The sequence below is a fragment of the Nannospalax galili genome, unplaced genomic scaffold, assembly GCF_000622305.1.
Source record: "Nannospalax galili isolate Female #2095 unplaced genomic scaffold, S.galili_v1.0 scaffold139, whole genome shotgun sequence".
NCBI classification, from domain to species: Eukaryota; Metazoa; Chordata; class Mammalia; order Rodentia; family Spalacidae; genus Nannospalax; species Nannospalax galili.
Genome location: NW_008345884.1, coordinates 522097 through 544380, shown reverse-complemented (window position 1 = coordinate 544380; position 22284 = coordinate 522097). Strand labels below are relative to the sequence as shown.

The 22284-nt window shown below is 38.2% G+C and overlaps 1 protein-coding gene and 1 pseudogene across 1 annotated transcript in view; both read left to right on the top strand.

Annotated features, from left to right (window-relative positions):
• The first annotated feature begins 1407 nt into the window (after positions 1-1407).
• LOC103741314 (UDP-glucuronosyltransferase 3A2-like) overlaps positions 1408-22284 on the top strand; it is a 27751-nt gene continuing 6874 nt past the window's right edge. The window contains exons 1-6 of the mRNA XM_029567814.1: positions 1408-1624; positions 5861-5959; positions 8567-8672; positions 9707-10238; positions 14503-14734; positions 16004-16223. Coding sequence (XP_029423674.1) covers positions 1525-1624; positions 5861-5959; positions 8567-8672; positions 9707-10238; positions 14503-14734; positions 16004-16223 — 1289 coding nt within the window. The 5' untranslated portion in view covers positions 1408-1524. The remainder of the gene's footprint in view (positions 1625-5860; positions 5960-8566; positions 8673-9706; positions 10239-14502; positions 14735-16003; positions 16224-22284) is intronic.
• On the top strand, positions 21107-21879 carry LOC103741313 (annotated as a pseudogene).

The window sequence follows — 22284 nt, the reverse complement described above, 5'->3', positions numbered from 1 at the left end:
AGAGTTAGTTTCAGGCAACAAAGGTCTCAAAAGTCAAGGGATTGAGTTACCTAAGCCCTTTGATACTTAAGCCACGGATACTGGCTATGAAACTACAAGGATTTTGTGTTTTCTCTGCTGGATTTTAGTCTTGTTTTTGACCAATCTCTACTCACAATATCTCCATTGTTCTTTTTGGAATAAGAATGTATACTCTGACATTGTATATTAGAAGAGAGAGAGAGTGTGTGTGTGTGTGTGTGTGTGTGTGTGTGTGTGTATAATTTTACAGGGGTAATAGTTAAGAGACTACTTTGAGTACTACCTCTATCACTGAGAAAGTTCTGGAGTTCTCAAGATTAGGACTATATCTAACCATTTCACACCCTAACCCTGTATAATCGGAAATAGATCTATAACACTTAAAAAATACTGATATTTTCCATAAAACTATTCCTCTATTGAGATAGTCATAGATTAGCGAATGGGGATATAAGGCAGCTTATTCACTCTTACCTCTTAAATGTATGCTTTCAGTACTTTCTCGTAAAACACCACATTAGGACCTAAGGCTAAAATGTTGAAAAAAACAGATGAAAGTTGGAGCTTCAGGTGCCTGCACAAACAAAAAACCACAAAGGAAGCGATTACTGAGGATTGAACTGTGATGCATGGCTCTTGTTTGCATGACAGAAATTGCTCAATGCCAAATTATGTACACATTGGCCCATGAAAACTTCTCAGAAATGTACATAGGTCAATCTTGACTGATCTTCTTTGTAGGACATAAATTGCATGCCAGGAAATAGCACACAAATAATCTTTCTCACACCAAATAATTACTTCTTCCACATGGAGGTCCCCAAACTCATTGCCCCATGCTGAGGATGGTGCTCTGGTTACTGCCCAGCACACTGTTCTGTCGTGGTGTGCTCAGAATACTATTTTCCATATTCTGGTTTTAAGAGTGAATTCATTAATTTCCTACTAATTCCTTCCTTGTTATAGCAATGATGACTCAGTTCACTACAACTAGAATTTAGAATTTAGATCTAGACTTTAGGACAATAGCAGAGAAATGTAGCTGGTACCTGGGCTAATAGGTTACAAAGATGTCAACACAGGGCAATTAGACTAACTGGTAGAATCTCAGATTCATGAAAGCGTCCATAAATGGGATATTGACCCATGTGACTTAAAGGTGTTATTATTGACAAAATTTCCTGAGGCCCTTACATTCTTATTACTGAATGATTTCTAGGCAGGGAGGAGCAGAATATGTGGAGAGGTCAGGTTAATGATTAGCTTTCCATCTGGTCCAGAAACTCCTGTAACTGAGGAGGTGGGCACATAATGTCCAATGGAAATTGACCAATGAGGAGGGGCAGAATACAAGAGAGGCAGACAGTAGATAAGAGAGATAGTGTCTCCATTTTTACCTTTCTGAAGGCTAAAGCCAGTTCCCTGTGACAGAATACAGTGTCATTTAGCATTCACAATTCTCAAGATACACAATCTATAAGTGAGCTCTGAATTTCTGTGCAAATGAACATGGTTAGGCATCAGGTTTTGCTCTTAGGGAGCCTCTTTCTCCATGGATTTCTTCTCTCAGAGGCTGAAAAAATACTGACTATCTCCACAGTGGGTGAGTGCTTTGCCTGAGAATATAGAAAACTGCATTTGGGATATCTATGCCTGTAGGTCTCATAATATTTGTATTTAGAGGATCATGTATGTGTGTTTCCAGTTGGATTAGACCAGGGTTGAAGGAGGGTATGATGGCTACTCTTGATTATGAATTTAATGGGACAGAGAATCACTATGGAAACAAACCTCTGAATATGCTTGTGAGGAATAATCTAGATCAGGTTAATCAAGGTTGGAAAACCTACCATAAATGTTGGTGGTATTATCTTGTGGGCTAAAGTTCTGAATTGAACAAAAAAGAGAAAGTGTGCTGAACACAGATCATCAGTCTCTGCTTCCTTACTGGGTGAAATGTGTTCAACTGCCTTTTACTCCCACTGCCATAGCCTCCCAGCCATGACGGACGGTATTGTCTGGAAATACAAGCCAAAATGAGCCCTTCCTTCCTTAAGTGGCTTTTGTGTCAGGTATGTTTGTCATAGCAATGAGTCATGAAAATAATGTACAAAATTGGTAAGAGCTGTGGAGATATTCCTGTGATAAACTTGACCACATAGTTTGTAGGCTTTTGGAACTGGTTTTCATGAGAAGTGTGAAAGAGTTTAAAAAGCCATTGAACATGGTAAACAGAGCTGAAAGGGCCATTCTGGCAGGAGTTTAGAAGATCAGTACGCCCAGAGAAATAAGAGCAGTGGAGGCCCAACTCAATGAGGCTTCTGAGGGAAACAAGGACTCAGGGAAGTGGGTTAGAAGTACTTTTGGTATATTCTGATTGAGACATAACAAACCCGTGGGACTTTATATACTTAAATAACTTATGAAAAGCAGGACTTAACATGTATGATGGAGGACATGGGGTTTGGTGGAGGGCTAGGGGGAGCATGGATAAAGGAAAGGGGTCTAAATTTGATTAGTAACTGTTATATGAAGTGCACAAAAGCACAATAAAAATTAAAAAAATTATATTAAAAAAGCAGGACAACGTAGGGAAAGACATATCAGTTCCAACTAATATTAGGCCATCTTAAATCTATATTTATGTCTTTGAGAAAAAATTTTAAACGATCTGTTTGCCTACATGTTGTGTTGTGTAGAATCTGATGTAAAGGTGAGAATAGCAAAGTAGAGAGACACAATGTGAAAGAGTTGCTGAGTCTCCTACCACATTATAGACTCTGTTGGTTAGTCACAGGTGCCAGTGAAGATTCAGAATTTTAGAAACAGTCACATTCAAGTTTCTTCAAACTAATATAATGGTTTAATCTGTAACTTATAAAAAGGATTACCCTCTGTTAATGTGTATTGTCTGCATCAGTGTATTGCTCTGCAGTGACTACAAATTTAGTGAATTTTAAGTTATTTAAGAACAAGTGAAGCTGAAAAGCTTAGCTCTTTCTTTGGTAATTCCTGGGCAGAAGGAGTCAGATTCTGCTCTGACAGACTGCTGACATAGTTGATATTATATTAGTACTGAGGGACTTTCATCCATTAAGGTCTCACCTCAGTAACAGTTTCCCTTGTGGTTGTTATTTGTCCAGCTACCTGAAACTCCACTAACTTTAGTCTATTTTAAATGTTTTAGCATTAGCTTCTGGGAACTTGCTCATATGCACTTACAGCAATGGTGATAGCATGCACAAGACCCATGCAAACTCAGACAAAAACCAGCATAGAGCTGGGGAAATGGGCACCAGGCCCTAGCCTTAACCAAATAACCATTGGCAGCTGATCACTGGTGCGCAAGGAGAGTTGATTTCATTAAGGGAAAGACATTAGATAGGCTGAACAGGCTCTACTAAATGAACACACATCGAGGGACATCTGGGTATACAAACTTGACTTGATAGGCCTTAACAGATATGACAGAATGCATGGAGTCTTATAGTTGGGCTATGGAGAGAAGTAGATGGGAAAGGAGTCAAACTATGATGAAGATGTAGTATATGAAATGTACAAAAATTCAACAAAAATATACAAACAAAACAAAACGTTTTAGCCTTAGGTCCTAATCTGGTGTTTTATGACAAAATGTTGAAAGCATGCTTTTAAGAGGTAACAGTAAATAAGCTGTCTTATATCCCCATTTACTAATCTATGACTGTCTCTATAGGAGGCCAGCTTTATGGAAGATAGCAGTTTTCTTTTTAGGTGCTATGGAAGTATTCCCCATTAGAAAGTACTAGGGTGAAGGGGTTAAGTATAGTAAGAACTTTGAGAACCCCAGAACTTCCTCATTGGCAGAAACAGGACTTTCAGAGGTTTACCTTCAATTTCTTAAGGGTGCACTTTAAGAGTGTGTTCTTCCAAAGTAAAATTGGAAAGTTGATCAGGCCTCACCTAGTGGATTCTTGGGGACCTTTTACTTCCTTACAATTTTCAAATAACTCTCACAGCTGGTAGTTCATTTTATGATAGTGATATATTTTTTATTTGCCTAAGTATGTAGAACACAATAGATTAAAAGCATATCTGTTTAAAGGAATAGAATTTGCAGATTTTAGTGATGGATGGAAGCAAAGAGTATAGATATCTGGTTCAGTTTTACACCTTGCTCTCCTGAGTGGGAGACAAAGTCCAGGACCTGAGCTTCCTATTGGCACAACCACACATGTCTACCTAATGTCACATGACAATTTCATACACATTTTATTATCGACTGTATTTATATTTGAGACTTTCCAAACCAACTGTTAATTTTTGTCTGACTCTGTTTTTAATCTGTTTTTGCCCTGGCTCTTTGAGGCAAGGTAAAGGAAGAGACCTGATTTATTTATCCTGTTTTCTGCTCCCACCTCTGGGAATAAACTAGCTTAGTTTTTGCATTTTGACATTTTCACCTTTGTGCTGAGATGAACTCTTGGCTGTGAATACCCAGCAGAAAATCTTCTTCACTGGGCCCACTGACCCCTTGGAACTCAGTTTTTCTACTAAGTAAAATATGAAAGGACAGATAGCCTGAATGGTATGGGGTTTCTTGTTTATATGACCTGTATTAATTCAAACCACACACGTTAGACATAAAAATTAAGTCACTGCAAAAGATACATATAGTTTCTCCAGGCACATAGGTGGCATCTCAATCTAACCTCATGACCCTTTCAACTCCCAGATAAACCTGACATCTCAACTTTTGACAACTGTTGTTCTTTTTCTCTTTATTTGGCATCCACTGATTCTGACATCACTAGACTCAAGAGTAACATCACAAAGAGAACATGGATAAGAGAAGATATGGGTGTGATGACACTTGTACATCTGGAGTCATTTCTCTATGTTTTTAGAATCCAAGGACTGTGCAATAGCCATATCTTATATACCTAGTATCTGTTGAAATTCCCCATGGTTCTCATAGTTGTACATAAAGGGTTAATGCAATAGATTGCAAAGCTCAGGTCCATGAGGAGAAATGTGCATTTGAGTGTATTTGTCCTAAATGGTGGCTCCATGTCTTTCTGTTTCCAAGGTTGCTTATGACTCATCCTTTAGTGCCTGCATTTCTATCTCTATGACTTTCCAGGAAAGAATCTCAGAAATACCACTAATTGATGGCAAGGACCAGTCTAACACTTATTGTATTGTTCCACATTTTCCACATTTCCAGCAATCTTTGACACAATGTCTTGATGATATCCTTACTGAATTGCAGTGTGGTTTACTTCATATCATCCTGACCTGCCCTGTCTCATCTGGAATGCAGTGTCTACTTTGGAATGAGAAACTCTTAATAACTAAGTACAGAGAAGCTTATCACATAGGCATGGAGACAATTAGACACAAGAGAGTATCTTTGGGGTGCTGGAGAGATGGCTCAGCAGTTAAGAGCACTGGCTGCTCTTGCAGAGGACCCAGGCTCAGTTCCCAGCACCCACATGGTGGCTAACGACTGCCGTAGTTCCAGTTCCAGGGGATCTGATGCCCTCATCTGACCTCTGAGGGCATTGCATGACATGGGTGTGCTTACATACATGCAGGCAGTATATTCAAACACATGAAATATGAAAATAATAAGTGAATTTTTTTAAAAAAGCGCATCTTTGATGGAGGTTCTAGGTTCATCTTCGTGTTACCTGAAGTGAGACTAAGGGACTAAATACCTTGTCTCCACCTGTGCTCTGAGCAACTTCCTAAGTCTCTCCATTCCTTCTCTTGGGTATTTCCATTTGCTTTTGAAAACAACCACATTATCATCAGGAATCTTATTCCTGTCTTCACTAAAGTTTTATCTTGCCTCTAGGTGGAAGCCATAATCTTAAGATGAATGTGATATCACAAATTCTTCATGATCATGGTCACCAAGTAACAAGTCTTCTTCCAGAAGCGAAACTTCTTCCAGGTGTGTATGTATTTTAAATAATAAAAATACGTTTTGAAATTAGCTTAGTAATGGTTGAATGAGTTGTGTTTGTGTGTGTATGTCTAAATTTTAGAAAACCCACTAGACTGCATTCTGGGCCTTCACATCTGTATTTTATTGCTCAATATGGTTTCATAGGGATAGAGTATATAACCCAGTATTTCATGGGCTGGAAGCTTGGTCTTCCAATGTAATGGAATTGAAAGGTGCTTGATCTTTAAGAGGACTGACCCTACTAGAAGGTTATTAGTTTATGATGGTATCACTATTGGAATTACTGTAGTTATTGGAGAAAAGAATTATTTTCCATGTGCAGGTTGTTATAAGAAGAGGTCTGGCCCCTCCTTTGTCTATTGCTTCCTTCCTTCCACGTGACCTCTCAGTTTACTGTGCTCTCTGTTATGCGTATCATTCACTATGTCATGACACAGATAGAAGGCCCTCATCAGAGACCAATTAGTAGATGAATGTACTTTCATCCTCCAAAATTTTGAGCTAAATAAAATTTTCTTTTTAAAATATTTATACTCAGATACTTTATTATAGCAATATGTGATGGTGAATGTTAATTATCAACTTGACAGATTCTAGAAGCTAAATGGGCCTCTGGGCTTGGCTGTTGAATTGAAGTGGGAAGATCTGCTCTCTATGGACAGCAGCATTCCCTGTCAGGTGTTCTGGACTATGTAAATAGAGAGAGGCAACTGTACACTTTCAGCCATTAAAGAAATTCAAATTTAATCTATATCCACATTCATTCCATCTGATCCCAGGCAGAGTGACTATCATTAAAAAGAAGTAACAACTAATGCTGGTAAAGATTTGAGAGAAAAAGGAACCCTCATACACTACTGGTAGGAATGTAAAGTAGTTCAGCAAGTTGGAAAATCAGAATGGAGGGTCCTCAAAAAATAAAAATATGACCACATGACCAGATATACAAGTTCTGAGTATATACACAAGATTCTAAGTCAACATGTCATAGAGATACTTGTTTATTGAACCATTATTCACAATAGCCAAGATTTGGAATCATCCTAGTTGTCTGTCAATAGGTGAATCCAAAAATAAAATGTGGTATAGGAATACAGTGAAGCTTTATTTAGTCATCAAGCAGAATTGCTTATGCCATTTGCAGGAAAATTAATATAATTGGAGATAGTCATATTAAAAGAAATAAAAAGACAAATATCACATTTAAAAAACAATTTTTATTGAACTTTTGTACATTTTACACAACAGTTCTTAATTAAATTTAGACTGTCTCCCTCATCCATTCCCCCCCAACCTCATGCATTCCACCATACATGTTAAATCCTATCCAGTCAAGCATTGTACCCTGATATCCTTTGATGCAAATCCATCTACTGGAATCTAGTCAGCTTATCTAGAGATTATAAGTATAGTATACGCTCCCTCACCCAGTAGTAATCAGTTTCCAATAGTTTTCAGACTAAGGCCAGGTGGCTACCATTGCTGTGCTCCACTCTAGGCCCTTGTCTGGTTGAGTTGGCATGGGTCTGTCTTGTGCTTGACACCACCATTGCAGCAAGTTCACAGGTGCAAGCTTCCAGTGACTTGAAAGTCTCTGTTTCCCTATGTTCATGGACCAACCCTGGCTCTTACAATCTTTCTGCCCCTTCTTCCACAATGGTCCCTGAGCCATGGGTGGGTGAGGTTTAATATAGGAGTCCTATTCAGGGGCACACACTCTGAAGTCTCTCATTCAATAAAACTTGGCCAGTTGTGGCTTTCCCTGTGCATTGCACTCTGTTTTATAAGGAAACTTCACTGGTAAGAGCTGAGGGATGAATGAGTTTTCTCTCTACCCCCTGTTCTTGTATGTTCCATGAGCCTTATGTGTAGAGGTTCCATCTATATTGATCTTAGATTTCATATAAATACATAAAACCATTTACATATATACATGTGTCTACATGACATGAAATTAGAAGTGGGAGTCTGATCAGGGATCAAAGTAGACCATCAGGACCAGAAATACAGTAGAATGGGGAAGGGTTTGTAGAGTGGATATGGACAAAGTACACGATATAGTTGTAAGAAAAGATCATATGTGTGTGTGTGTATGTGTGTGTGTGTTTGTGTGTATGTATTTCTGTGTGTGTGTGTGTGTGTGCTTGTGTGTGCACAGAAACTTCTGTGGAGGCTAGAGGTTGATGTCTTTCTCAATCACTCTCTAGCTTATCTTTTGAGACTATGTCTCTCAATGAATCTGAACCTCACTCATTCTGCTATACTAGCTGGCCAGCAAGTCCTGGAGATTCTGTCTCTGCCTCTCTAGCTATATGATTGCAGGCCTATCTGCATGTTCAGCATTTTTATGTGATTGCTAATGATGAAGTTTAGTTCCTCATGCTTGTATGTTCTACTTTACTTGTCTTAGCCATCTCTCCAGCCCTCTAAATACCTTTGTAAAAATCTCAGTGTGCACAATGCACACATATCAACAGAAATTATAAGAAGGAAAATTTCCCATAATACTGGAGTAAATAATTTTGTTATTAACATGGTAATGTTAGCCTATATGTTGTGATACATTTGTCCTTTACTTTCTTTCATTAAAAGAAGAGGAAAAATCATACCAGGTTATCCAGTGGAACCTACCTGAAGATCATGAAAAGGAATTATCAAGGAATTTTCAAGTCTATATTCAGGAAGCCTTAAATGGCAGGTAATTTGTTTTCATTGCTGGTTATATAAATGAATGGATAGGCACTACTCAAAGTGAGTTTGAGAGAAGAGGATGGATGGGTGGTTGAATGGGTGTAAAGATGGATAATGTATACTGGATAGTAGATGGATGATAATTGGATAAATGTTGGTTGGCACAGGGATATAGAAGAAAGGTATATATCAGTGTGGATCTCCTGGAACTGGAGTTAAATATGGTGGTTAGCCTCCATATGAGTGCTAGGAACTGAAACTCTGCTCCTCTGCAAGAGCAGCCAGAGCTCTTAACTCCTAAGCTATTTCTCCAGTCTTTATTCCTATAAATTCTAATGTATAACTTTGTAAATATAAGAGATTGACTTGCCTCATAGTTGTAGAGATTTAGGGCTATATGACCATTACCAGGTCACATTGGTAGGACTTTATAGTGTCACTATTGTCATAGCAGAAATAAAAAGACAAGATCCCAGGGGAGAAGCAAGAGACCAAAGCAAGGGGTGGTAAGGTTTGTTTGTTCTTTTTTCTTTATAGTTTAGTCATGAGAACTAACTCAGTGTCTCATAAGAACTATCTTAATTACTTGTAGGAGCAGGACTCCTAGTGATCTTTACACTAGACCATATTATTGATACTTTAGAAGCTGCTATTAGGTTATTTACCAGCTTTACAACAAAACATTAAAGTTACTCAAAATGTCATTATATAAATGAGGGTTAAAAAGAGCATCTTGTAAATGTTGAAGACAGAAGTCTGAGATCAGCTATAGTTACTAAGGTTCCAGTGTAGAAGGAATTGAATTTACATTAGTAACAGGTGAGATTTAGCTCAATAGAAGATATGAGGCAAGAGTTTTTCAGGGCATTTTAAGAAGTAGAAATACCTGCAAGAGTGACCAGGATGAAGGTACTTGCTGGGAAGTGATGGATTGAGTGGAGATACGCATGTTCCACTTTACTTACCTGGAATATTTTCTTTAAATAACACTTTGAAATGAACACTTTCCAAATACATATTTTTTTATTTTAATTTTTACAGGGAGAAATTCTACAGCTTCTTAAAGCTATTTGAACATTTTGGGACTGTATGCAGCTATTTATTAGGAAGACGGGACATCATAGATTCCTTAAGGAGTGAAGACTTTGACCTGTTACTTTTGGATTCAACAGATCTCTGTACTTTCCTGATTGCTGAAAAGCTCGGGAAGCCATTTGTGTCTTTTCTTCCCATGGTATTTAGCCTCATGGACTTTGGGCTACCAACCCCCTTGTCTTATGTTCCAATATACCATTCTGGCCTAACGGACCAAATGGACTTCTGGGGCCGAGTGAAGAACTTTCTGATGTTCTTTGATTTCTCCATGAAGCAAAGGAAAATATATTCTCAGTATGACAACACCATCCAGGAGCATTTTGCAGAAGGTTCTCGGCCAGGTTTGTCTGATCTTCTACAGAAAGCAGAGCTGTGGTTTGTTAACTCTGACTTTGCCTTGGATTTTGCTCGTCCTTTGCTTCCCAATACTATTTATGTTGGAGGCTTACTGGCTCAATCCATTAAACCCATCCCACAGGTAAATGAATACTAAGTCTTCAATTTGGGTTTCAAGCAGATTGCACAGGTGGTACTTGCCATCTGCCAGAGGATCCTGTGAATAGGATATGGTAAAGGAGGCACTTCAGGCATCCATTTGGTAGGTTATACAAACATAAAATTATAACTTTTTCGACCCGATGATTAAGGCCCTGGTTTTGTGGTGCATTGTGGACTCCTCTCTTGTCTCACTCTAGTTCTGGCTTTGCTGATATAAACTCTTTAATTAAAATTGATTATTTCATTCTTTGGTATGTATATAATGAATGTAGTAAGGACACAGTCATGCAATAATTATTGAGTATGGAATTTAGTCAGAATGAAATTGACTGATCTTTGAGATGGAAACGCCCAGGGAAGAACTTTATGGAAGTGTCAAGAACTCCAAACTCATTCCTGTGTCCCTAGCCCATGCAGCCCTGGCTCTTTCTCTACTGTGACCTTTTGATTTGATTTCCATGTGGTGATTCAGCTTTTCTAAGTGTCAAATTTTCCCATGTGGTTTGAATGCACAGACTGAACTTAGAACCACTGTCACTGAAGTTTTAAAGTGTGAAGCTGTCAGGTTAGTTGGCTGCCTGTTGACTGTTAGCATTATGTTGTTACCATTTTACAGGTGTTATCATCTACAGTTTACTGCTACTTTTTTTTGGTTTGGTCTTTTTGAGACAGGGTCTCCCTGTAGCCCCAGCTGTCCTAGAACTCACTATGTAGCCCAGACTGGCCTTGAACTCACAGAAATCCCCCTGCCTCTGCCTCCCAAGTGCTGGGATTAAAGGCGTGTGCCACCACACCCAGTCCTGCTACTTTTAAGTATGTATGACCATGTCCTCCATTTTAAAAGATAGGGAATAATAGTTTAATGGATATAAATGACTTTCTTATTGCTTTTCAACCTCATGTAGAGAGAAGGCATGAATTTATTCAGACTGTTCTGGGCACTAAGCATCTACCATTCTGCTTCTACTGACCTTCCTCATTGGGCAAGCAGGAGGTGTTGGCTCACTGAGTTTTGGTTAGATGGGATTTGCATTGATATCAGGTGCTTTTGGAAAAGAACCTGGAAAGTGAGTCTCTCTAGGTAAGAATAGGAGCTCAGTATTTGGATGTAGAAATGAGGCAGTCATGAGATCTGATTTGAGTCGAGGAAGGGAAGACACAGTTTCACAAATATTCCATGAAGAGGAGTTCCAGAAATATTCCATGATGGAAGGATGGACTGGGGATTAGCACTTGAGAGTGAAGTGAGATTATTAATGTAGGGAAAATAGGAAGAAATGTGATGAGGTAACCTTATCGAAGCACGCATATCCAAATATTTGCTGTTAAACCACAATAGCACTTAAGAACCTTCTAATGATCAAAATAGAACTTTGTTGACTATATTATTATTAAAGTATGCTTTGTAAAAATACTTTTACAAAAATGCAAAAAGGATGTTACATAATTATACTTTTCTGTTTTAGTTTTTAAGCCTAATATTATAGTTATCACATAAAACATGTGAAAGCATTCATCAAGAATATAGAATAAGGCTAGACATAAATACCACAAAGAAAACAGCAACGAAATTTATGAAATTAAAATGTGAACAGAATTGAAGCAAAAAATACATGCCTAAAACATTATCCTGATACTTCAATACTCTAGTTTGAGAAACAGAAAGTTTTCCCATATGAATGACTAATAAAGAGATATGAACTTTGAAGCGCTTTAAAACAACCAGATTTAATGGAAACAAACAATACTCTGTGCAGTAACAGGAAAATACATATTCTTTTTCAAATTCACATGATATGTAATTCTAGATAGTTCATATGTATGTTAGTTACTGTTTTTTTTTCTATTGTGGCCAAATAAGTGATAAGAAGCAAGTTAAGGAAGGAAGGGCTTATTTTGACTCACAGTGAGGTGATTCTGTCCTCTGTGTTGGGGAAGAACTGGAGGAAAGAATATGAGGCAATGCTTAATATTGTATGCATAGTTAGGAAATAGAGAATAGACAGGGAGTGAGGCTGGGTTACAAACTTCAAGGCTTGAACTCAGTGACCCACTTTTTCCAGTATAATTTCACCTTCTACAATAGCACCACTATCTGGCGACTAAAATTCTAAACACGAGTTTATGGGGGAAACTGGCATCCAACTCACAGTATGTTATGCCACTAAACAAAATTCAATAATTTCAAGTGTTTTGTATTTTTGCATCGCAATGGAATGAGATGGATATCAATAATCAGAAAATTCACCAAAATGCAAAAGTGAAAAAAAACCCAGCTTAATTAGCCAGTGAGACATAGAAGAAAATCAAGGGGTAAATTTGAAAAGATTGTATTTTAATTAAAAGGACAGAAAATGTAACATAATGTTTGGAGAGCAGCAAAGCAGAGCTGAGTCTGAAATGGACAGCTGTGGATGTAGCAGGAACAGAGAGAAAGACATAAATTTAATACCCTAATCTTTCTGGGTAAAAGAGTAAACAAAGATGAGAGACCTAAACTCAATGCTGAGAAGCAAACAATAAAAGTTAGAGACAGATGAAACAACAAAGAAGAAATAGATACCATCATTGAGATAAAAAATGAATTCTTTAAAACAAGCAACACATTGGCATGCCAATAGGAGGAGTCATTATAGACAGTAAAAGGGAAGAATCAATTAAATTCAGGGGTGAAAGACCGCATGTTAAAGCAAGTATTTAGAAAAATACTACATCATCAAAGTAAACAATCTCAATGAAATGGACACATTTTGAGGTAATATATGGTAACAAAATGCTGAAAGAAAAATATGAAAACCTGAACAAACTTGTAATAAGTAAATATATTGAATCAGTTATCAAAAAACTGTCAATAAAAATAGTTCAGGGTCAAATGGCTTGACTGAAGAATTCTACCAAATATTTCTTTCTTTCTTTGCCCTTTTAAAAAAGATGTTTTTGGTAATTATACAAAGTAATGAATTAATTATGGATTTTCATACATGTATGTCATTGTACACTGGTCATCTTCACACTTCCTCTCTGCTGTTACTACTGCTACTTGCTGGTCTTCATCCTCCCCCTTAACACCCCCCTCCTGGCTTTCATGACATATATATATATACATATATATGTGCGCACACACACAAATATTTTTAGGCATAAGGGGAAAAGTAACCATATATGCTATAATCAGGATAAACTAGAAAAAGCAGAAGAGTACGCTGTCAAAGAAGCCAACCGCTAATGCCACACCTTATATAATTCACCTATATAAACTATATAAACATTCAAGAACATGCAGTTCAGACAAAGCAGCACTGGTGAATTCCAGGGCCTGAAGTAGGGAAAAATGGAGCATGGCTGCTCAAAGGATAAGACCTGTGAAAATGAGATAGACTCAGCAGTTAACAGATTAGAGAAGGTGTTGAGTCCAACTACATTTTTCTTCACAATAGAAATAGTTATGTGAATTTCTCTTTAACAAGAATCCAATCATGTGAGTGGCATAAACTAATTTTATGCCCAGTCTCAGGTTGGATCTTTGCTTAATGCTTTGAAGCTATCTTCCCAAGCCTTTCTAATTTTCAGCTATAGTCTGAACCCAACCACACAGGGGAATAACCATGAAGGGGTAAGGCTTTGAATGAAAAGAAATATTGAAGCAAATACACACTGGGAGTAGTGACAAGGATTGATAGAAATGTTCTTGCAGGTTTTACAACTTGGCTTCAGGAAAAGTAACTCTTCTGCATTCCCAAGCACTATTGGTCGAATCTTGGAAGATACCACAATCCTCATAGCTCCCAGGATCTGCACTGAGCAATGAGTACGACCTTGATACAAGGATCAGGAATTTAGTGAAGAGAGATATTCAAAGCATCCCAGCTTCTCTATTTCACCATTTGACACAGACATCCAGGATCTGGAACTGTTGGTGCGCTTATGTTCTAAGTCCCTCACGTGCAATGCAGGCCATGGAGCTGTCAGAGCCTTCTTCAGACTCGTACTGATTGTATAAAATGCTTACATGGAACATGTCCAAGGGTTAGACAAATGACTTATAGAAAATCCAAGAACAGGAAATATAGGCAGGATACAGAGGACAGTGATTTATAGAAGGGGCTATGAAAGGTGGTTCAGGACACTTCACACAAGGTGCTAATGGGTGGATGTGTTTATACGTGGTCTGACTTTCACATAATACCTATTCAGAATGTCGTGAGCAACCTTGTTGATTCCTTTTGTTTGATCAATTTCTGTAGGACTTGGAGAACTTCATTGCTAAGTTTGGGGACTCTGGGTTTGTCCTTGTGGCCCAGGGCTCTGCTATAAGCTATTTTCAGACAAAGGAAATCATTAAAGAGATGAACAATGCCTTTGCCCACCTCCCTCAAGGGGTGATATGGAAGTTTGAAGCTTCTCATTGGCCCAACGATATCAAATTGGCTGCAAATGTGAAAATTATGGACTGGCTTCCTCAGAATGACCTCCTGGGTAAGGAATACACAGGCATGCTCCTCTCTTTACACTAATATGTTCACTAGATCTCAAATGTCTAGGTGGGCATTTGAACTAACATTAGCTGTAACTGCTGATAGGTAACCTTTCTGGGGCAGAAAGGCATCTGTTGGCTAGAGATTTGAGGAATAAGACCATACTTCCAAATTTCCATGCCAGGACAGCCCTTTTATTGTTAGTGAGAAATCACATTCTGTCAGGTCACTTTGACTGCACTCCCTCTGGCCCTGAGAGGACTATTTGAGTACAATCCACTGAGACATGTGAACTCACAGGTCATACTTACTAGTGCATTGCCACTGTCTTTAGTGTACTCCTTAGCACCTGTTGAGTATGTGATACAAACACACAAGTACAAAAGGATACAGTCTTCCTATCAAGGAAGGGTTTGAAGATGCATAACTTTACAACTTTTGTGCTCCCAATTGTTGAGGTTGTTCCAAGCTATGACAGTGTCAGGTTGAGTACCTCACTATAGGTACTAAATCTGTCTAGTTTTGGTGTTATAGAAAGTACCTTATACCCACATTAGTATCCTTGTTTCTGAGCTGTTTTTTTTGCAGATATCTCACTACTATTGTATAAATAATAAGTCATTACTAGGATTATAGTCAAAATGCAGTAATTTAAGTCACTAATTTGTATATACTTTAATCACAGGAATATTTTTGAGAAAAGATTCTTATTCTCATTTTTCTACAAAAGATAAGCTGATTTTGTGACACATTTGGAGACCTATGATTTATTTATCATTAGTGATTTTGTTTTCATTAAATAAAGATAGAGCAGGTAATACAGTTTGGAAATACAGATTTGTATGGTACAGTGCATCACTGTCTGATTTCAGGGCTTCTACAAACTACATCAAGCACAATATACAGTTCTAGTTTTATTAGAGAATGGAGATGAGGAAGGCAGAGATAAACAAGAGGTGAGAGAAGTGAAGAGGGAGAGACGTGAAGTATCAATGGCTAGACAGAGGATCAGTCCTTGATTGTCACTCTTCCCTGAAGATTTCTGCGGGTTTTGGGTCTCAGATGGTTGGGGATGAGAAGAAGCTACATGCAGAGGCAAGTCTGAATTTTATATTCCAGAACATGCACAACTGAGTACTTTCTACAAAACAGCAATGATTTTACTATCAAACACACCCTGAGGTCTCACTGGTTTTTCCTTGAGGTACTCATTTAACTGGTGTTCTGAGCCTTTAATCTTAAATGTTGTACATTTTTCTTTTTACAACAGCCCACCCAAACATTCGCCTTTTTGTTACCCATGGAGGAATAGGTAGTGTGGCAGAGGCCATCCAGCATGGTGTTCCCATAGTAGGAATTGCGGTCAATGCAGATCAACTTGATAACATGGTCCGAGTAGAAGCAAAAAAATTTGGAATCTCTATCCAGGCTCAGAATGTCAAGGAGGAGACATTGGCCCTGAAGATGAAACAAGTCATAGAAGACAAGAGGTATGTGTCTCTCAGGTGTGGTCATCAAGGTGAATGAAGCTCTAACACTTAGAACACTTAGAGGTTTGTTTTTCAATAAAAACAAATTATCCAGAATATGGAATTAAGCCTATGATATTAAGAGATGACCTGTGTCCTCTGAGAGTAAGACTAGAAGTTATGGTAAGGTTCTGAGGCTGTTTTTGCTTTACGGTTACATACACAGGGTCTCTTTGCGTGAGATAATGTTTTCCTTAATGGGAATTCCATGTGAGAAGGATTTTACAAACATCCCACCCCTCCTTCTCATGATTTGTCTGTGCTGCTGCATCATGGTTCTTCCCCTGTGGGGACAGCTTCTTCAAGTCTCATCTCCAACATCACTTTCTCTGTAAATATCTCCCATTTGAGTGGTCTCCTACCACGCTAGCTTACTATACAAATCCTTTCTTAATGCTTTAGGTCTGCCAGTGCTCTAATTGTCCATATTTTCATTTTCTTTTGTCCCCCATTGGAGTATGGGGGCATAAGTGTATGTCTCTTGTCTTCTACTCTCTTCCTAATACCTAGGAAAAAGTTTGCTATGCTAAAAGTAGTTAATCAGTTTCAATATATTGATGCAATGGAATGGACCCTGGGTACTTCAAGGAAATTAACTCTTATAAGAGGGACTGAATAACTTTCTGGTGCTTCAAGGACACAATATGACTTACTTTTTCTATCTTTCACGTATTATTTTGGACATTGTATTAGTTACTTTTCTATTACTGTAATAGAAACACTGAGGAAAGAAACTTATAGAAGGAAGAGTTTATTTGAACTTATGGTTCTGGTGGAATTAAATCCATCATGGCAGGGAGGCATGGTGGCAGAGGTGGCTGAAGCAGAAGCAGAAGCTAAGTGGTTACATCTTCATATAGGCACAGGAAGCAGAGAATAATTAGAAATCATGCAAGACTTGAGAACTCTCTAAGCCTGTCCCCTAGTGGCATACTTCCTCCAGCATGGCCACAGACTGAGAACTCTCTAAGCCTGTTCCCAGTGATTTGTTCTCCAGCATAGTCACAAGTTATGAACTCTCTAAACCTACACACAGTGACCTGCTTCTTCAGTGTGGCTGAACTTTTAAAGACATCCCAAAACAGTGCCATCAACTGGGGACAAAATATTTTCAAATACTTGGTACCTCTGGGGAACATTCCAATTCAAACCACCACATTCCACTCCCTGGCTCCCACAGGCTCATGACTATATAAAATGTGAAGTGCAGTCAGTCTATCCTTAAAAGTCCCCATAGTCTTTATCAGTCTCAATACTCTTCAAAAGTCCATAGTCCAAGGTCTCTTCTGAAACTCAGGGAAATCTCTTAATTGTAAACTGCTATTAAAAAAAGCTTATATGGCTCAGCCTCTCCAGATTTGCTGTGCGAAACATTCATCTCTCTTTTGGACTGGTACCACTTCCTGCATGCAGCTGTCCTTGGCAGATATATCACAGCTCTGGCATCATGAATGTCTTCTTGGAGTCTCCACTGTCAGCCAGCTTCACCTTTACAGTTTTACACAATGGCTTATCAGGGCCTTCTTTATGCCGGAATACCCCTGCTGCAAGGTGTCTGGCCTCAGAGGACATCTGAAATCTTGAAGGAAGAACTAATGACCCCTTCATTCTTGTATCTTTAAGGCCTCTAAAGCCAGCACCAGGTGAATGATATTGCCAAGTTTGGCTGCAAGTTTGGGATGGATCCTCACATGTTTCATCCACCTTTGAAGTTTTCTCTGATGTGGTTTTCTAGGAGTAGAAAACTCCAGCACTTTCCTTTTACAAATTGGAGAGTTGGATGGGTGTGATATTGCCCTGGAAGCACTCTCTCTATTATTTAAGTGAAAAGCTCTAGGCCTCTCCTTAATCATTTTAATCTTCTTATCAAAGGGATCTTCTCTTTCAGCACATGCCTTGGATTCAGCATTTATCTTCCTTGTGCTCTTTTTCAATCCAAGCTGCATATTCTGCATTTCTTTGTGCCCCATTTTCTCTCTTTCACTGTACATATGTATAATATTCACCATTAACAGTCATGCCACCATTTCTACTAGGTTGCCTTGAAATATTCTCCACCAGAGTGTCTGATCTGGCCTCTGCCTGGTGTAGGGGCTGAGACCTCAGCAGATGACCTGAGAGCTCCTGGATCCAGCCTCCACATGGTGGTGAGCTTCCCCAAAGCTTCTCCAAATCATGCCCTACCCAATCTCCTAAGTGGGATTATGTGAGACCCCCTCCGATGTCCAGAGGCATAGATCCCTCTGCCTTACATTAGGGTAAAGGTTGAGAACTCAGCAGACAGCCTGAGAATGCCAAACTCAGGCCTCCCCATAGGAACTTCCCAAATTGTGCTCTGAGTGCCTGCTAGTAGGGGTCCAAATGTTAGAAGGAAGTCTGAGTGTACCTGACTGGAACCTGACTTGGGCCTCTGTGGGAGCTCCTGAGTAGCTGATCTGAAGCCACCAGTTCCCTCCAAAATAAAATCTGAGAGAACCTGAAATCTATACCAACCAGATTTATATACCCAATAAGAAAACAACTACGGCACACTAATAATACAAGCAGAAGCACACTTCAGCTCAACAAAAGAAGGCTTGGTTCTTATACCAGAACCCCTGAAAACAAAAGAAATTCATAGCCCAAATCACAACAACAAAAAAATAGTAAAATGGAAAACAAAAACAGCATGCTCTCACCAAACTCCACCAATCCTGTAGAAGAGTTCTACAAAGAGAATGCTCTAGAGATAACCCAGGACACAGAATTTAAAAGAATAACCATAAGTATAATCAAGGTATTCAATGAATTTAAAGAATACACAAACAAACCAATCAAAGAAGTAAAAGAAGATAGTGATAAACTTCTGGATGAATTCACAAAAAAGATACAAACACTGAAGAAAACTCAGGCTGAAATGAAGACGTGAAAAACCTCAGTAAGCCAATGGGAAACCACAGGAGAAAGCCTCACTGCTAGAGTGAATGAAATGGAAAACAGAATGTCAGCACTGGAGGATAAAGTTGAAGAATTGGACCACTCAAGCAAAGATTATGAAAAATTAAATAAAAATGGAGTGGAATATGCAGGAGATGTGGGACACCATGAAAAGACCAAATATATGGATCATAGGAATAGAGGAATGAGAAGAATTTCATGTTAATTGTATTGATTTTAAACAATATTGTAGAAGAGAATTTCCCAAAATTAATGTGAGACATCCCCATACAAATGCAAGAAGCCCATAGAACACCAGATAGGCAGGATCAGAAAAGAAACTCCCCACAGCATATCAGAGTAAAAACACTAAATGTACAGAATGAACAGAGAGTATGGAATGCATCAAAAGAAACAACTCACATATAAAGGAAAACCCATCAGAATTACAACTGTCAGCCCATCATGCAAACTATGAAAGCCAGAAGAGCCTGGACAAAGGTATTTCCAGTTCTAAATACCATAGATGCCAGTCCAGAATACTGTAGCCAGCAAAAATGTCTATTATAGTTGAAGGAGAAAGAAAAATCTTCCATGACACAGATAACCTGAAAAAATACATGTCCATAATACCAGCCCTTCAAGGAATACTTGAAGCAATACAAAGAACAGAGAAAGGAACATTTATACCCCAGGGCAATAGAAAGAAACCAAATGAAGGTATAATTGTGGAAACACAAAATTAGACAAAGAATACAAACAGTAATCAACATGAAGGCAACCAATACACATCTTTCAATAATAACTTTAAAGATTAATGGATTAAATTTCCCAATCAAAAGACACAGGCTAGTTGAATGGATTAAGAAACAAAATCCATCTTTTTGTTGTCTGTAAGAAACCTATCTCAGCTTCAAGGACAGGCACTATCTTAAGGTGAAAAAATGGAAACTAATATTTCAAGCAAATGGCACTAAGAAACAAGCAGGGGTCGCAATTCTAATATCTGACAAACTAGACTTCAAACTAAAACTAATCAGGAAAGATAGTGGGTCACTTCCTTCTGATCAAAGGAACAATTAACCCATTGGATATTACAATCATAAACATACATGCACCAAACTCTGGTGCATCCAAATTCATAAAAAAACACTATAGGATTTTAAGACACAGATTAATCCCAACTCAGTAATGGCAGAGGACTTCAATACCCTACTCTCTCCATTAGACAAGTCAACTGCACAAAGAATAAACAGACAGACATCTGAATTAAATGATACCATACATCAAATGGACCTAACAGACATCTTCCAAATATTCCACCCAAGCACCAAAGAATATACTTTTATTCAACACCTCATAGAACTTCCTCAAAATTTGACCACATATTGGGGCACAAAACAAACTTCAATAAATACAAAAAGATTGAAATAATTCCATGCATTCTATTAGACCACAATGCATCAAAGCTTAAAATCAACACTGGAAGAAGCCCTAGTCACTACATGAACTCATGGAGATTAAACAACACACTCCTGAATGATGAGTGGGTCAAAGGAGAAATTAAGAAAGAAATAAATTAGTCCTGGACATCAACAAAGAGGACAATACAACATAACGAAACCTCTGGGACACTTTAAAAGAAGTCCTAAGAGGGAAGATTTTAGGTCTAAGTGCCTACATTAAAAAATGAGAAAGAGCACACACACAAAAAAATGACATAGCATTGCAACTCAAGACTCTGGAAAGGCAAGAACAAATGAAACAGAAACCCAGCTGAAGAGAAGAAATAACAAAACTCTGAGCAGAAATTAATGAAATAGAAACAAAGAAAACAATGCAAAGAGTTAATGAATCTAAGACCTGGTTCTTTGAAAAGCTAAACAAAATAGACAGACCCTTAGCCCAGTTAAACAAAAGGAAATCAACAAAATCAGAGATATAAGCGGAGACATAACAACAGACACTGCAAAGTTTCAGAACACTATAAGGGTATACTTTAAAAACCTATACTCTGCTTTGTATCATCCACTGTGAGAATGAAGACCATCTTCAGCAATCAAACTATCAACATTCCAGAAAATGTCAACATCACCCTGAAGGGATGCACAATTATTGTGAAGGGTCCCCGAGTAATCTTCTAGATGGATTTCAATCACATCAGTGTAGAACTCAGTCTCCTGAGAAAGAAGAAGAGGCTGTGGGTTGACAAATGGTGGGGCAACAGAAAGGAAGTGGCCACTGTACAAACTATCTGTAGTGACGTCCAGAACATGATCAAAGGTGTTACACTGGGCTTCCGTTAAAAGATGAAGTCTGTGTATGCTCACTTCCCCATCAACGTCATTATTCAGGAGAATGGTTCTCTTGTTGAAATCCAAAATTTCTTGGCTGAAAAATACATCCACAGTGTTTGGATGAGGATGGAGGTTGCTCTGTTTCTCAAGCTCAAAAGGATGAATTAATCTTTGAAGGGAATGATATTCAACTTGTGTCAAATTCAGCTGCTTTGATTCAGCAAGCCACAACAGTTAAAAACAAGGATATCAGAAAATTTTTGGATGGTATCTATGTTTCTGAAAAAGAAACAGTGCAGCAGGCTGATGAGTAAGATCTCAGTATTCCTGCTTCAGAGCTCCAGAAACAAGACCCTGAATTATAAAAACTCTTTTGGCCCAATGAAAGACTGCTATTGGAAAAACAAAAATAAAAACAAAACAAAACAAGGCAAAAAAACCAAAAACAAACCTATGCTCTATTAAATTTGAAAACCTAAAAGAAATGGATGGATATGTAAAATAATGGGAACCACCAAAGTCAAACCAAGAAGAGCTCAACAGTTTAAACAGACCCATAACATATAAGGAAAGTGAAATGGTAATACAACCCCCCCACTATAAAAAGCCCAGGTCCAGATGGATTTACAGTAGAGTTCTACCAGAAGTTTAAGGACAAGCTCCAACCAATACTATTTCAATTATTCAAAATGATAGCAACAGAGGGAGAACTCCCAAATTTATTCCATGAAGCCAGAATAACTCTAATACCCAAACCAGGTAAAGACATAACCACAAAAGAAAACTATAGACCCATATCCTTAATGAAC